We start from the raw sequence: 16,847 nt of genomic DNA, 5'->3' as shown, positions 1-16,847 counted from the left end.
TTTTGAGTCGGTGTCATCCAAGATAGGTTTGTTACTACATACATAGTTATAGGTGAGATGTGCTTGAGTCGTGAGGAGGCGAGATGCGAGAGCGGGTCGCGGCGGAAGGACACCGATTCCAAAAATAACAATAGGTAATCGTTACTGGTATTAGATTAATTAATTAGATTGTATAAAAATACGCAATTATTTTTATACTTTTTAGTGCACATTGTATCTATGGTTTTGGAATAGTGTTTTTGAAGTCGGTTGTTTTTTTGTTAATTTTTTTTTAATAAAAAAACATTTCGGAATCTTATTCTTTTTATTTTTTTTATAAAGCATAAAAAAGTTATCTATTCTAAATCCATTTAGAGAGTATATCAAAATAATCATAAAACTATCTTATTTACTAAATTTCATAATATTATGTAGTTTTTAGTTTGGAGGGTAGCGTTAATTTTTTATGGTTACTTATTTTTTTTTAAATAAATAAATTTCATTTATTTCAAAGATTACATATAAATTTTTAGTGATTGAGACTTCCCAGTGAGTTGTCTTAGGACACTTGTATTGGGAATACATTGCAACTTCCATAGCAGATACATAATATTTATATAGAAATTTGAAAACAAGTCTGAAAACTGTGTGTGTGTGTGTCTGTCTATCTATAGAATACGTGTGCTTGTATTGTCAGTCTGATCAGAAGATTTTCCACTTATTTATTTATGAACTTCCAATAGAATTACATGTGATACATTAACACTAAACAAGTTTTAGGTGCTAAGGATACATATTATTACATTAATAAGCAGTTACAGCGCGTACATAAATACAAGTCTTACTTCAATCATTAAAATTTCATGCTAACCGAACCATTACCTGAGTAGTTAAATCATTTTTGTATTATAAAGAAATTTTGTACATAATTATTTTGGTTGGTCGTCAAAAACGTCCAGTTTTTAGTACCCATCCTTTTTACCCAAACAGTAAAATATACTTATTACGTCTGTCACCAGTCTGTATTTCATGAACCGTGACAGTTACACAGTTGAAATTTTGAGAGAATTACTAAAAAAAGAGAATAAAATAAATAGTTAAGGATCTCCCATACAACAAACATTATTTTTATAGATGATATTTATAATGGTGCGGAACCCTTCACGCGCGAGTCCGATTCACACTGGGCCGTGTTTTTTTTAAACATACATGGCAGCGATCTAGCCTCACCGTATTCTATTCCCACGTTTAATGTATTGATATTTATTATATAACTACCTGACCCAACAAACGTTAACAACAAAAATTAAAGTAATAAATAATAAAAAATTAAAATTTTTGGTGTATAAAAAATAGATGACGACCGATTCTCAGACCTACCAAATATATCGTACATAAAATTTATCGTTATACAATAATCATTATATCCGATTGGCATCTTGCAACCCTATTGCGGAAAAATAGGTGTTAATCGTAGGCGGGGGAAAATTTGAAATTGTACATATTTCTTAATGCTGAATTATAATAAAATAACAATAATAAATCTATGGGCCTTATGAGAAAGCTCATGGTCGCTCAGTGGGCAATGGAGAGAATCAGAAATATGGAGATCCGTATGAGAACCAAAGTAACCGACATAGTCCAAACGATTGCGAAACAGAAGTGGCAGTAGGCAGGGCACATTGTTCGACGGACAGATGGCCGTTGGGGCAGTAAAGTCCTCGAATGGCGACCACGTACCGGATGACGCAGTATTGGTAGGCCCCCCACAAGATGGACCGACGATCTGGTCAAGATCGCTGGAATACGTTTGATTGGCAGCGCAGAACCGATCTTCGTGGCAATCTTTGGGAGAGGCCTTTGTCCAGCAGTGGATGTCTTCCGGCTGATGATGATGATCAATAAAAATAGTCGAAATTTAGGTTTATGAAAAATAGATGTTGGCCGATTCTCAGACCTACCTGATATACACACAAATTTTCAAAAAAATTGGTTATATTAGATAAAGATATTGTTGTCACCTGATGGTAGGCAATCACTGCGGCCCACTCTCTTCTAACACCAGGGGCATCACAAGAGAGTTGCTGACATTATAAAGCGTTATAAACATACATATTATGAACTCGAATATCGAACCTGGAGAAGCGTTTTGAGAGGCATCGGAACTATCTATTGCGCCATCGAAGCTTTCTGAAGATGTACATGACAGTATGCACAGTTATGAAGATAGTGGTAGCAATACACCACACTGTCTTATTAATAAACACATGTAAAGTTACTCCAAGCTTATAATTACTTCTCCCTGTCATGTTATTCTGTAGTGACACAGGTAAGATAGAGACGATAAGTTTTAAACGTGGAATAACTTCTTACTTCGCGTTTATTAATAACACAGCTAACGTATTATTAATAAACGCAATGTGAAGTTACTTCAAGTTTAAAATTACTTCTCCCAGTCATGTAATTCTGTAGTGACACAGGTAAGATAGAGACGATAAGTTTTAAACGTGGAATAACTTCTTACTTCGCGTTTATTAATAACACAGCTAACGTATTATTAATAAACGCAATGTGAAGTTACTTCAAGTTTACAATTACTTCTCCCTGTCACGTAATTCTGTAGTGGCAAAGGTAAGATAAAGGCAAACTGTCTTATTAATAAACGCAGTGTAAAGTTACTCCAAGTTTAAAATTAGTTCTCCCTGTCATGTAATTCTGTAGTGACATTAGTAACATAAAGCCAAATCGTCTTATTAATAAATGCATTATGCAGTGTAAAGTTACTCCAAGTTTAAAATTACTTCTCCCAGTCATGTAATTCTGTAGTGACACAGGTAAGATAGAGACGATAAGTTTTAAACGTGGAATAACTTCTTACTTCGCGTTTATTAATAACACAGATAACGTATAATTAATAAACGCAGTGTGAAGTTACTTCAAGTTTAAAAATACTTCACCCTGTCATGTAATTCTGTAGTGTCACAGGTAAGATAGAGACACTATGTTTTAAACGTGGAATAACTTCTTACTTCGCGTTTATTAAAAACACAGTAAGGGTTGCGTACCTATATTGAGACGACTTCTCGAATATAAACCTAAACTAATCTACTACTATGATTTCAAATCAGTCCACTTAGAATAATTCTATGCCCGTCCAGCATTACAATGTGAATGAGTAGAGCTTAGATCATGTATACGTCTTGATTGAGTGTGACAGCTGTGAGAAAGTCGAAAAGAAGTGAGGTTGACTGTTAACCTTTTTTTTTGAGCAATGCACGCACACTAACACAAAGTGACATATAAATCGCGAGTGTAAGACGTAACTTGTCACGCACACTAAGGTCTTAAACCTGGCCTGTTTTCATTGGTTATCTAATGAATAATGCTTAGTTTATAAACTTAACTCAAAAATGTACAATTTTGTATATGTGTTAATAAAATAGTGCTTATGTCTCTAATCGAATACCTCTTAGTTATATTAAAATATTAGATACATTATTATAAGTTCATATAATACTGTCAGCTATAATTGAGGAAATGTTTAAAATTACTAAAATCCTTGACATAGTAAATGTATAGAATATAACTTATTTTCAATAAAAAAAACAGCTCAACAACTCTAAATTAAAACCCATACACATACTACACATTCCAAAAAAATAGAGGAGACTGTCAGTAAATTTTGCCAAAAACCATTTGTCTACAGCAAATACCACCTCCTCGGCAATAAATGGCTCTAAACTTCATAATGACAACTATGACAAATACTACCTTTGACTCATTTCATCTGCGGTCCCCCTGAAAACGAGATCTGGAAAGGTCTTGAAACGTCGGGTTAACTAAAATAAAAATTTAACTTTTACGCAAAAATATAATGTAAAAACAGTTACAATTACAAGTTACTCCAAGATTAAAATTTCTTCTCCCAGTTGTCATGTAATTCAGTAGTGACAAATGTAAGATGGAGACAAAAAGTTTTAAATCTGGAATAACTTTACTTCGTGTCTAGCACAGAACAAGTTTATAACAACACTAATTTTGCGTGGGGATTAAGAATAAGATAATGTTATTTACACTGATTCATAATTTAAAATCAAAACTGTAACTAAAGAAATACGAAATAATATTTTTATTGCGTGATTTCCATGTATGCTAAACCTTTTTTCAATATTGTAATTGACTTAACCTTTCCGCATCGGCCGTGCCCGCGGGCACTGGTAATTCAAAAAACAATGAGAGCGGCTGTGCCGCGGGGCACTTTTTTACCTCATCCAGTTTTCACCCTTATTAGGTGTACAAGATGGTTTATTTGCCTACGCAGTTATGAACGAGTGAATTCCCAAACACATTTCGATCCGTTACGATTCAAGGCCACCAATATTCGACGTCATAGCTTTACGGACAAAGCACTTATGTGTCCACTTGTTCCCGGCCGGCGCAGCGAGCGGTCGTTATCAAGACTTTACACGAAGATCGTTCTTTGTGGAGATTTAAGCTTTATTTTATAATTAACATATACTATTCATTACAAAAACATAAAAGGAAATAAATAAAACAAGTAATTAACAATAATAACAATATTTATTTTAAAATATACCTATTTTTACACTTTTTTTCGAATGAAAAGTCTGTGTGAAAAAAAAAAGAAAGACAATATGAATAATTTATACATGGTCTTATAGCATGTTTCAATAGCTTTCAGTGACAGTCACTCATATCACCCTAGTTATAAGCATTTTATAACTACACGTAAAATAATACACACGGGGAAAATGCCGCGAAATTGCCGGAAGCTTGCCGATCAATAGTGTACAGCGAGATCCGGAGCGCGCCGATCCGGAAAGGTTAAATTGAATGTTGACTTATCCAAAAATAGGTTTAACTAAGTCCTAATAATTTAACTTATGTAAACTTAAATTTATGTGCTCATATTAAAAAACATTTATCAATCAGATTAAAAAGGTTTAAAATAAAAAAAGGATTAACAATTTCGGTTCACCCAGCCGAAAGTTCTGCGGTAACAAACAAAAAAAAACCGACAAATTGAGGACCTCCGCCTTTTTTTGAAGTCGGTTAAAACTGAAGAGTAATACAGACATAATTTTGAGATATTTTCATAGTTTTCCAAATAAACATGGAACACGATGCAGTTTTGCCGTAAATCATACTTTATTTTTAACTCACTGATATTTATTTGTGATTAAACTGTATTTAATCGTCATATCCAATGATTTACAATTATGTACTGTTTCAATATGTTAGACCACTTGGTGAATAAATAACGATTTATTAATTCAAAGTCCTCAGTCAGTAACAAAAGATGTCAATGTGTATTAATCCAGCATTTTTTTTTAGATTTTTATTTAATTATGTTTCCTGAACAAAATGATGCCTAATTTCACTGAAATCGATATGTGCAGTGTGCAAATCACGCTGTATACGATTATGTAGCCGGCCGGATAGCTGTGCGTGTGGATTTTAATCATCATTTTTATTTTCTTAAAAATCAGTTAAAAAGGTTTAGTATACCTGTACTATCACCGGGCACCAATTAGGTACCCATAATATTACCTATAAAATGTTTGATTTACGTTGCTAACATTTTAAACATCTAATAATAACTATAAACCAATGTACCTATAGTAACATTTCATATTAATTAAGTACCTATGTACAATAAATACATCCATAAAATCTAAATATATATTTACATTGTTTTTTTTAATGTTGTTGATTATAAAATATTGTTAAAACTATTTACAAGCTTTATATACTCTGTACCTTAAAACGATAACCAGAGATATTTTTAAAATAAGAATCCAAATGACAAGAACCATTATATCGTTGTAAAAGTTTCTACTCAGTCCCAAATATTCAAGGTAATGTTTGGGATCTTTGAAGAGACAGAATATTTTGTAGCAAGGTAACTTTCCTCGATTGAAGCCGTACGCGGTTTCCATGAAAGCGTCAAATGCATACCGGAAGTATGAGATTAGTGCAAATGGCTGCAAATACGGGGGCATCTCATGGTAAGGGATGAAGAACTCAGAAAACATCAGCATAGGTATGTTTGCTGCTGGAATGACGAACAGGCCAAGCTGAAAATACATTAAACAATTATTCAACTGTAGCGAACCTGAGCTAACTGGTCACAGTCCTTATAGTAAACATCTATTCAACCAGTGGGAGGGTCTTTTGCACAGGATGCCGGCTAGATTATGGGTACCACAACGGCGCATTACTGTACTTGACAACTGAACATTACTGTGTTTCGGTCTGAAGGGCGCCGTAGCTAGTGAAATTACTGGGACTACAAATGAGACTTAATGTTATTTATGTCTCAAGGTGACGATCGCAATTGTAGTGCCTCAGAATTTTTGGGATTTTCAAGAATCCTGAGCGGCATGCGAATCAATTACCATTATCTGAACGTCCTATCAGTCTCGTCCCTTATTGTTATAAAAAAAAATATACGCATAACTGACAGATCCCTGTGCCGGGGGCCAAACGTTACAGCCCTTTGGAGACCTTTGACAATAACTACATCTATGAGGTTATAGTATAGTAGAATAGAAACATGTTTATTTACCATAAGGAGTGACAATATCATAACATACTGCAACAACACTTGGTTAATGTCGTGAAGCTACATCAGTTCGTAAAGGGGCTTTGACATAGCAAGAAGAACTGATAAGAAACTCCCAGCCCATCTTTTACATCATATAACAATTGAGCTAATTTAATATAATATTATTCAATTTTAGGTGGCCTGTGCAAAACCAGACCAGAACCATGCATCATTATCCTCTATATAATCTTCTATACTATAGTAAGCCTTCTTTGTCAAAGAAGCTTTAATTTATATCTAGAATTTGTGCTCAGTGAGTCCTAGTATACTGTCTGGTATTTTATTGTAAAATTGAATACCAAGACCTATGAAGGAGCTTTTAACTCTACTATTAAATATCCTCAAAGGATACCTTAGCCTTTGAGATGAAACGCACCTTAACTCCGCAAGCAGCGCCGATGACCAGCCCGAATGTTTGCGCCAGGATAGTAATCAGAACACAGATGACCCACGCGAGTAACAGGCGGTTCGTTTCCATCGGTTGCGATGTGAAGTACCACGCCGGGAACACAAATACTGTTGCACATAATAACTGCAAATGAAATTGTGAACTTGACTTAGGTATGGTATTGGTGATGCAGTAATCTTCCAGGGGAGTATACTAAGGCCAACCAGACCAGAAAAAGAATGTAAACAAACGGACGATTACTGAGTTATATTGCGATAGCGAAGCGATTATATCCCTGTCCCTAGCACTCGTACTAATACTAATGGCGTCAGTTGGTCCACAACAGCTGTTGTTGCGTATTTCGTGCTACAGGAAAGCAGTCAGTAGGCGCCGCAGTTGTCAACATATTTTGGTCAGCCATTTTGTGAACAAGTTCATTCCTGTTTGGATTGCGTGTCAAACCTAGCCCACCCCTACTGTCACTAAACCTATTTCTACCGCAGAACTAAAGTGAAATTGTTTTATATCTATAGTTTTTTTTTAATAATTTCGTTCCTTTTTCACTGGATCTTGAATTATTCCCATTCATTCCACGTGATGCATGATTTGTATATTATTTGTTGTGCTTTTACTATTAAACGGAAACTTGATTTTGTAAAGGAACTGCCTCTGTGCAAAGTGTAACGAAATTCGATGTAAGTACTTACATATTTTTTTATGGGAGGGGTCAAACGAGCTTACGAGGTTAAGTGATCACCGCCGCCCCCATTCTCTTGCTACACCAGAGGAAAAGCGTTTCGAAAAGTGTACGCACTTTTTTTGAAGGAACCTATGTCCGCACACTGCACCGCATAAGCTCATTCCACAGCTTCGTTGTTCGTGGAAGAAAGTTCTTTCGAAACCGCACTGTGGAGGGCCGCCACGCATACATACACAGATGGTGGGGATGAATGATATCCTAACTGGTGGCGTGGCGTGCGAAGGTTGAATTCTACGACGGGTATTAGATTTTCAGAACACACCCCGTGATACATGCGGTAGAATACACACAAAGAAGCGACGTATCTAAGCAACACTAAAAGATTCAAACAGCAAATGATCCCGGACAATTTGAGTTGCACTGCGTTGCACGTGGTTTAATGGTTCGAGCTGATACTGGGGTGTGCCAGATCAGAGGTGATAGCAATTGCCTGCGCTTTGTAAGCCGTATTTTTAAGTGGATTGTGTTTTAATAAAAATGTATATATGTAGTATATCTATGTAAGCTTTACTGTACCTGTACTGGTAGATCAACCAAAATTTTTGAAGCACAGTACGTTGAGATATAGTACCATTTATTTAAATGCTCTTGAAGGACTACTGTGGACTCTGCCGGAACTGAAAAATACAAATTAAAATTCAAATATTTTTATTCAAAATCACTTACTGAACGTCAAATTTGAATTCATCAAACCCATTCGAAATAGTATGCCTCAGACCTGAGAAGAACGGGCGCAAAAAACTCAGCGGCCTTTTTTTTCTTTAATTTAATAGCCTGAGGGCGTTTGCTCTATATATATATATTACGTAGTTAGTTAGTAGTAGATAGTTTGCTCTATAGTCGGTGGTATCATTAAGAAAATCATTTATGTTATTGTAAAACTTTACCACACAAACATTTTTTCCCAATTCTTTTGAATTTGGTAACATTTTCTGGGATCATGTTGTCAAAGCGTTAAAGTACATACATTAAAATGTTATTCATAGACGTTAACTTTTTTTTTAAATATCTAGTCCTGATTTTGCATTGCTCTCTATTGAAAATGTGTATTCTTTGCCTTTCTATTTCTTTGTTGATTACCTGCTCAACCCCAATATTTGCATATTAGAAAAAGAAGAATTTCTGTATTGTTTTAAGGAAATTCTTTAAAAAATAACAAATTGTTTACACTTAGGGCGAAATCTCAAGTCATTTTTCTTATATGCAAATACTAAGTCCGGCCATAAATATTTAATTGTTCTCTCATTTTAGCGCCAATACATTGTACAGGGTGGACCAAAAGTCCGTTTACATTTGAATCGGTTGCCGCGTCTAGCAGCGGCAGCGGAGGGGGGTGGAAGGGTTACGCATTGCAAGAGTGAAGAGCGGCCAATGGGAATTTAGTACCATAGCGTCGTTTAGCGGTAGTCAACGTGCATTTTGTGTACGCGAGTACTATCGAAACAACGATTCTGCGACCTTAGCTCAACGAAAGTTTTGCAATCATTACAAGATACGACACAAAAATGAAGCTGCATCAGGTGTGTTAATTAAAAAATGGGTGCTCAAGTTTGAGAAGACGGGTTCAACAATGGATTTACGTTGATCTGGCCGGCCTAGAACGTCGAGGGACCCCGAAAACGTGGAGCGAGTAAAATCGTCTGTTCGTGACCAACCTGGACTATCAACTCGAAAGCGGTCTGCTGTCCTTAACGTGAAAAGATAATTATGTATTAAACCGCATTCTCAATAAAGATTTAAGTCTACATTCCTATAAAATTCAAATGGTGCAGGAATTAAGGCCTCAGGACCATGCCACTAGGTTGCAGTTTGCGAACGAAATGGTAGAGCGATTCACCAGTTTTACAAACATTTTTTTCTCAACAAGGCACACTTCCACCTAAATGGGCATGTTAATAGACAAAATTGTCGTTATTGGAGTGACACTATGTCATGGTGATCAAAAACCCCTGCATTCCAGCCAACCAACCCAGTAACTCTTGACAAATTAAAGGATCGTATTCGCACAGAAATCCAAAACATCTCAACAGAAACATGTAAAGCTGTCATCGAAAATTTCCGCTCTAGATTGCAGCAATGCCAGAATAATGAAGGATTGCATATGGATGATGTGATTTTTAAGAAATAAATTCCCCTTTTGTTTACTATCGAAAACAATAAACAATTTTGATCTACTGTAATTAGTTTTTTTTAATCATCATTCAAATTATAAACGGACTTTTGGTCCACCCTGTACAATATTATGCGATATTAAAATGGAGTAGGGTGATAAAGAGAACCGAATCGCTGTGATTGCATTACACAAAGTAGGTATGGAGCCAAATGCACATTTTAAAGCTCTCCATAAGCTTGGTATTAGTAAAATATTTGTGTACCGGGCTATTAATAGGTATAATGAGACCTCCTCGACGTTTGTGACACAAAAGATCTGGCCGTCCACGTAGTGTTCGTTCGGAAAAGGTGGTCAAAGCAGTAAGAATTCGAAGAAATCCTGTCCGAAATTAAAATATACAAATATAAAAAGCATCTCGGGAGATGAAGATAGCACCTAGAACTATGTCGCGTATTTCAAAAGATGACTTAGGACTGCAACCTATAACCTGGTCACTTCTTAACTGATAATTTAAAAAAGAATAGGGTGGTAAAATAAAAACAACTACTAAAGCGGTACGCATAGGGAAAAGCCACACAATTTTTTTTTTACAATTGAGAAACATTTTAATAAACAAAATGACCGTATTTATGCTCAAAGCTCTAAGGAAGCTTCCCAATTAGTCGACAGAGAATAGCGTGGGCACTAATCAACTTCAGTGATGGTTTGGTGGGGTATTAGCTATGAAGGAGCGACTGAGCCATACTTTTGTGAAAAAGGTACCTATCAAAACACCGGCACAAATGTATTAAGATTCTTGAGAAGCTAGTGAAGCCCCTTAACAACACCATGGTCCTTCCAGCAAGACTCGGCGCCGGGTCATAAAGCTCGGTCTACGCAGTCTTGGTTTGAAATGAACGTTTCGGACTTCATCAGAGCTGAAGACTGGTCGTCGTATAGTCCCGATCTTAATCCGCTGGATTATGATTTATGGTCAATTTTAGAGAGTACGGCTTACGCTAAACACCATGATAATTTAGAGTCCCTAAAACAATCCGTACGATTGGCAGTGAAGAATTTTCCCATAGAAAGAGTGCGTGCTTCTATTCAAAACTGGCCTTAACGTTTAAAGGACTGTATTGCAGCCAATGGAGACCACTTCGAATAAGTTTTTTATATTTAATTTGTTTTATATTTATATATTAAACTACCATACTGTAAAAGTAATAAATGTCATTTACAATAGCAGTTTCTTTTTCTTTGTTTCAGTATTTAAGGCAATACTAGGTATATGAATATGAAACCACAACACACTGAGAGTTGAACAAGACATACAAGATTTATCAACTATACGTCAATAAAAAGGCATAAAAGGCATTTATTATCTCAAAATTGATTCCTTTAGAATAATAATACTAACTAATAACTACTAATAACTACTAGATACTACTACCGCTTCGGAAACAAACGGCGCTCTGAGAGAGAAGAAGCGGCGCAAGAAACTCTCCCAGAATTCTTTTTTTGCGCTCTTTTCAATAAAAATATACAATACTGTACAATCATTTCTATCGCTATAAAATAATCACAATCTAGTCCCAGGCTGTCCTATCATTTAGATATTCAGCAGTGGAGTAATAGGATTTACGACAGAACCATTTTTACTATGTATCTTATGAAGCCTACTAGAATTAGTTACAAGCAATCCCTTATTTCTAGTGTTATAATAATGTATAGGTAATCGAATCAAGTATACAATAACGTTCTATTATGTATAGAACGTTATTGCAAGTATAAGTAAATGTTTTTATGACTTACAATTATGTATCGTTGGCATAGCGTTAGAGAAATATAAAAACAGAAGGAAGAAGAAGAGACATCCGGTATTCGAGATCATTCGGCCACCATCTTGTCCGGCGCCGTTGTACAACGCTCCCAATAGTAATGCTACTATGAAGTGTGTTACTACGCGAATCTGTAAAATATAATTGTTGATCTGTAGATCTCCAACCATCTTCACAGCTAGACCAAATGGGCATACACGAAATTGATGCAATCGTAACGGTGGTAAAGAAACTCTTTCGAAATCTAGATGTCTATAGCAATATCAAACAAAAAATGATTCAGTCTTCTCTTTGGCAGATACACTAACAACGTGGTTATACCGTCATGCAGAAGTCAATGAACAATGATTTAATGAACGTCATCATCTCTACCAATTTCATCTATTAGGTGACCTTTCGTGCGGTCTTTTTCCTCTTTTACTAGGACAATAAGGTATATTTACACATAACGCGTGAGTTGAATGCAGAGTTCTGGAATACGATAGTGCTGCGACCTAAATATAATTGATGACGATAATAATGAATGTATCGATAAATTTAAACAATGTTTGAGTTGACCATTTTAACCTAATAATTAAATCTAAAATTTTCATCTACCTTTCTACACACACGTCTAAAACATTTTCCGCCATTTCTCATGCTTGGCGATTATTAACGCGATAATACGGTAAGCAACAGCTACGGCACAGCACTACACTGTAGGCGCGCGTGGCGAGGCATGCGGTTAGCGGGGGGAGATACTCCGGCTCTTAACCTCAGGCCCCAACTGCGTTCAACTCACGCGATAACTGTAGGTACATATGTCGCCTTGATATATGTAAGCAGAGAATCAAATAAAAAAATTCAGGACATAACTAATGCAATACATTTTTTTTATTCCTGCCGCTGAATACCACCTTCGCACGACACACCACAAGTTAGGATATCATCCCCACCATCTGGATGTGTGGCGGTCCTTCACAGTGCGATTTTTAAGGAGTTTTCTTCCACGAACTACAAAGCTGTGGAATGAGCTTCCTTGTGCGGTATTTCCGGGACGATACAGCATGGGTACCTTCAAAAAAAAGCGCGTACACCTTCCTTAAAGGCCAGCAACGCTCCTGTGATTCCTCTGGTGTTGCAAGAGAATGTGGGTGGCGGTGATCACTTAACACCAGGTGACCCCCGTACGCTCGTTTGTCCTCCTATTCCAAAAAAAAAATGCAGACAGAATCTGCATGACGCCGAGTTATTGAAGATATCTTTATCAATTTAATCAAATTTCAAAAGGCGTGTATCATAATTTTCCAATTCGTAGGAATGTATTAAACTAGTTTTCATATTAACACTATACCTGAGTTAAGTGTACATCCCTCAGAGCGCCAATATACCCCCGCCACAGTAAAGCCCGCATTTGTTGTGATACATTAGCCGCGTATGTACTGTCGTCATAAGACACTTTTGATATGAGTGCTTCAGCCTCTGTAGGTCTATCTGTAATTTAAAAACGTAAATTATCATCATCAGCCGGAAAACTTCCACTGCTGGACAAAGGCCTGCCCTGCCTCTTTATTCATTTTTAATCCAATAATTGAAGTCTTATATAACTTAAATTATATTCTCAACATTAAATTGTTATTCTTTTTTAGTTTAAATTATAATATTAGCTAATAGTTAGTAATAATAAGTATGTAGTAGTTAATTGTTACAGCAGCAATTGTGTACATCTGGTTAAGGTACTCTCATCAATAATTTATTATATATAAGAGTGTCTTATGTGATTGTTATATGGATGTTTTATATCAGTAAGAATAAATAAATATTCTAAGGTTAGTCTACCTTTCGTGGTTATTTGTTGAACATCTAATTCAGCACTGTTTTTAAGTTCTGTTACGTAGTTTTTTGTTTCATCTTCTAGAAGAACGAGATTTCCGCTGTGTTCACCGCTTGCTATTTCTAACACTGTAACAGATATTTTTAAGTAATTAAAAGCAAGTTTAAACAATTTGCTACTTTTGTTAAACTGATAGCCCTCACTTCTGGGATAAATTGACAGTTGAACAAGACATACAAGATTTATCAATGATGTACTCGCATGGAACGCGAGAGGTCCCGGGTTCGAATCCCACAAAATTCATAAATTTAATTCGACTCTTACATCTTTGTGACGTTTGGTGTCGAGGCACGTGGCCCGTGGGGCCAGAGGCGCGGAGAATGTACAAAGTACTATCTACTCGCCTCAATAAGGCTATTGGAAACCCAAGCGCTGGCAGCTATTTCGGTCAACGGATCAGACTAGCTATTCAACGTGGAAATGCTGCCAGTATTCTTGTAACGCTTCCCCGTAATGATAGTTTTAATTTAATGTAATCATAGTATTGTCAATATAGTTATAAGATTTGTTTTGTTTGTATAAATATGTATTAATATTTGTGTAAATGCCAGTTGTTGCTAAATTTGATCATGTTAAGTATAAAACGAGTAGTACTTAAGTGCAAATAAAAAAAATCTTCCTTTTGTATTAAAGAAACCCGAATACTAATCAATAATACTGATTGCACAGTAAAATAGATATCTCAAAACATTTTCATTTTAGCAACAATTCAATGTTCATGGCGCTTTGTTATTTATTTAAAAGTGTAGTTTTTTTATGTAACCTTAACCTTAGGTCATTAAACACTATTACCATTAAATAAATGTTTTAATGGCGTTTTACCAGTGAGAGGCTCCTTTGCTCAGGATGCCGGCTAGATTATGGGTTCCACAAGGGCGCCATAGCTAGTTAAATTACTGCGCAAATGAGACTTGAGAACATCTTATGTACTCTCAGGTTGTGGCTTCATCTACTTTACAGTTGATAACCTGCTCAACTCCAATATTTGCATATTAGGAAATTGACTTGAGATGTCGCTCTTGCAAATCTAAACAATTTGTTATGTTTTAAAGTGATAACCATGTGGGACTCGAACCCACGACCTCTCGCGTTCCGTGTAAGTGCTCTAGGTGTGGGGAATTCCCTTTCCTTCCCATTCGCCTTTTATTCACAGGCACAAACATATTTTTTTTAATTGTAGTACATTTTTTTTACCTTGACATTGAAAGATGTTAATGGACCAAAGGGGTCCGATATCAGCTTACTAATTATTTACTAAGAAATTGGTCTGTAATTGGTAAATAAATTATCAAAACAATTCATTACCTACCTTAGATAATTTTGTACGTCTTGATAGACTGTGACAGCTGTGAAAACGTCGAAAAAAATTGAGGTTGAGAAGAGCCTCTATTTTGAGCAATGCACGCACACAAACACAAAGTACATACAAATCGCGAGTGTAACACGGCTTGTCATGTACACTAAATAAATAAACCTGGCCTGTTTTCATAAGTTGTCTAGAAAGAGGCTCTATCTAGATGTATAAATTTTCTAAAACTAATACAATATGGGTAATTAATATATTTACGGTAATCAGCCATGTTGTAGTAGGTAGGGCACACGAATCCCGACCTCTTTAAAGTCTCCGATATGTTTGAGATGGCTCCGGAGTATATTGTCCGGCCATTGGTCAGAACTATGACGTCATCAGCTGACATGAACAGTTGAGAAGAAGGCTGGTGAATGACGCAGGCCACCGTACGTCCACTGTTCGCTACAGACCTTAAAGCCTGCACCACTGACATCGAGGAGACGGAATCCAGTCCACTGAATATAAAAAGAATAAAAATGTTAAATTGTTTACTCCCTTGCAATTAAACTTGGTATAATTTTAATCCCGAGAATAAACCAAAAATATGCAAAATGTTGACTATATCGCAGACAACACTGTCAATAAGTACCTAGGTCACACTAAAAGTTTCGCGTAACTTAAAAAAAACAACATGTTATAACCAAAATATTATGCTTATTTTCATGCGATCGAACCATTTTTTAAAACAGGAGGACCACAGATCTGAAGTTATGTTTTCTACGTGCTGATTGAACGATATCACTACCTCTTCGGAATTGGTAAAAGTGAAACCTCTCATCAAATCTTTGATTTTGGAGAAAATACAGAAATCACATAGTGCTAGGTCGGGGCTATGTACAGGATGGGTGACGAGTTGTGCTTCCCCCAAAAGCATTTTGAAGACGAGCGGCACAGTCTTGGGGAGGAGAGAACTTTTAAAATAAAAAAAAAATCATCCCTTTTCGACTTAATTCCATTTTCGTTGCGTACGCAGAACTTTGATGTGTGATAAAAGACCATTGACAAATGATTTCCCGCTAATTGTTTTTGTTTTATTACTAAGAAGGTTGCAACGTTTCAAAAAGTATTTTCGTAAAGCATCAAGTGACTGAAATCAAATCATGAATGAATGACGTAATAATTAGAACAAATCGTGAACGGCTCAGTAATCAAAACCGTATCGTTTGAAGTATTGTTGTTATATTACGAGTTGTCATTTATTTTAATTAAAGTACATGTTATATAGCCAATTTTATCGCTGAATATTGACGTAAGATACGCTGATAATATGTTCTAATGAGCGTAGTAGCACATGAGTAAATAAAACGCTACAGAGACTAAGCTTCATCCAACCTCGAAATCTCGAGTGATTGCCAATTCCGTGGCCATCTGGAGGGCAAAGCCAAATTGGCTTCAAAGAAGCTGGGCGTCATCAATAGAGCACGGCAATATTTCAAGCCGGCCCACATTCTAGCGCTCTACAAAGCGCAGGTCCGGCCTCACATGGAGTATTGCTGTCATCTCTGGTCTGGCGCACCCCAGTATCAGCTCGATCCATTTGACCGCGTGCAACGCAGAGCAGTTCAAATTGTCGGGGACCCAGTACTCTGTGAACGGCTGGATCACTTGGCGTTGCGTAGAGACGTCGCTTCATTGTGTGTCTTCTACCGCATTTATCACGGGGAGTGTTCCAAAGAGCTGTTCAACCTGATTCCTGCCGCCGAATTTCACCTTCGCACGACACGCCACAAGTTACGATATCATCCCCACCATCTGGATGTGTGGCGGTCCTCCACAGTGCGGTTTTCAAGGAGCTTTCTTCCTCGTACTACGAAGCTGTGGAATGAGCTTCCTTGTGCGGTGTTTCCGGGACGATACGACATGGGTACCTTCAAGAGAAGCGCGTACACCTTCCTTAAAGGCCGGCAACGCTCTTGTGATTCCTCTGGTGTTGCA

General features: G+C 36.5%; 1 protein-coding gene across 3 annotated transcripts in view; it reads right to left on the bottom strand.

Annotated features, from left to right (window-relative positions):
* Positions 1 to 4,830: 4,830 nt before the first annotated feature.
* Positions 4,831 to 16,847, bottom strand: part of LOC126965412 (ATP-binding cassette sub-family G member 4-like) — a 53,076-nt gene continuing 41,059 nt past the window's right edge. For all 3 annotated transcript variants that reach the window (XM_050809013.1, XM_050809014.1, XM_050809012.1), the window contains exons 5-11: positions 15,129 to 15,367; positions 13,507 to 13,629; positions 13,022 to 13,161; positions 11,663 to 11,819; positions 8,272 to 8,372; positions 6,984 to 7,139; positions 4,831 to 6,077 (exon numbers count right to left, since the gene is read on the bottom strand). In XM_050809013.1, the coding sequence (XP_050664970.1) occupies positions 5,733 to 6,077; positions 6,984 to 7,139; positions 8,272 to 8,372; positions 11,663 to 11,819; positions 13,022 to 13,161; positions 13,507 to 13,629; positions 15,129 to 15,367 (1,261 nt within the window). In that variant the 3' untranslated portion in view covers positions 4,831 to 5,732. The remainder of the gene's footprint in view (positions 6,078 to 6,983; positions 7,140 to 8,271; positions 8,373 to 11,662; positions 11,820 to 13,021; positions 13,162 to 13,506; positions 13,630 to 15,128; positions 15,368 to 16,847) is intronic.

Source organism: Leptidea sinapis, chromosome 7, assembly GCF_905404315.1.
Source record: "Leptidea sinapis chromosome 7, ilLepSina1.1, whole genome shotgun sequence".
NCBI lineage: Eukaryota > Metazoa > Arthropoda > Insecta > Lepidoptera > Pieridae > Leptidea > Leptidea sinapis.
The sequence above is the reverse complement of the archived record's forward strand: the minus strand, read 5'-3'. Positions and strand labels throughout refer to the sequence as shown.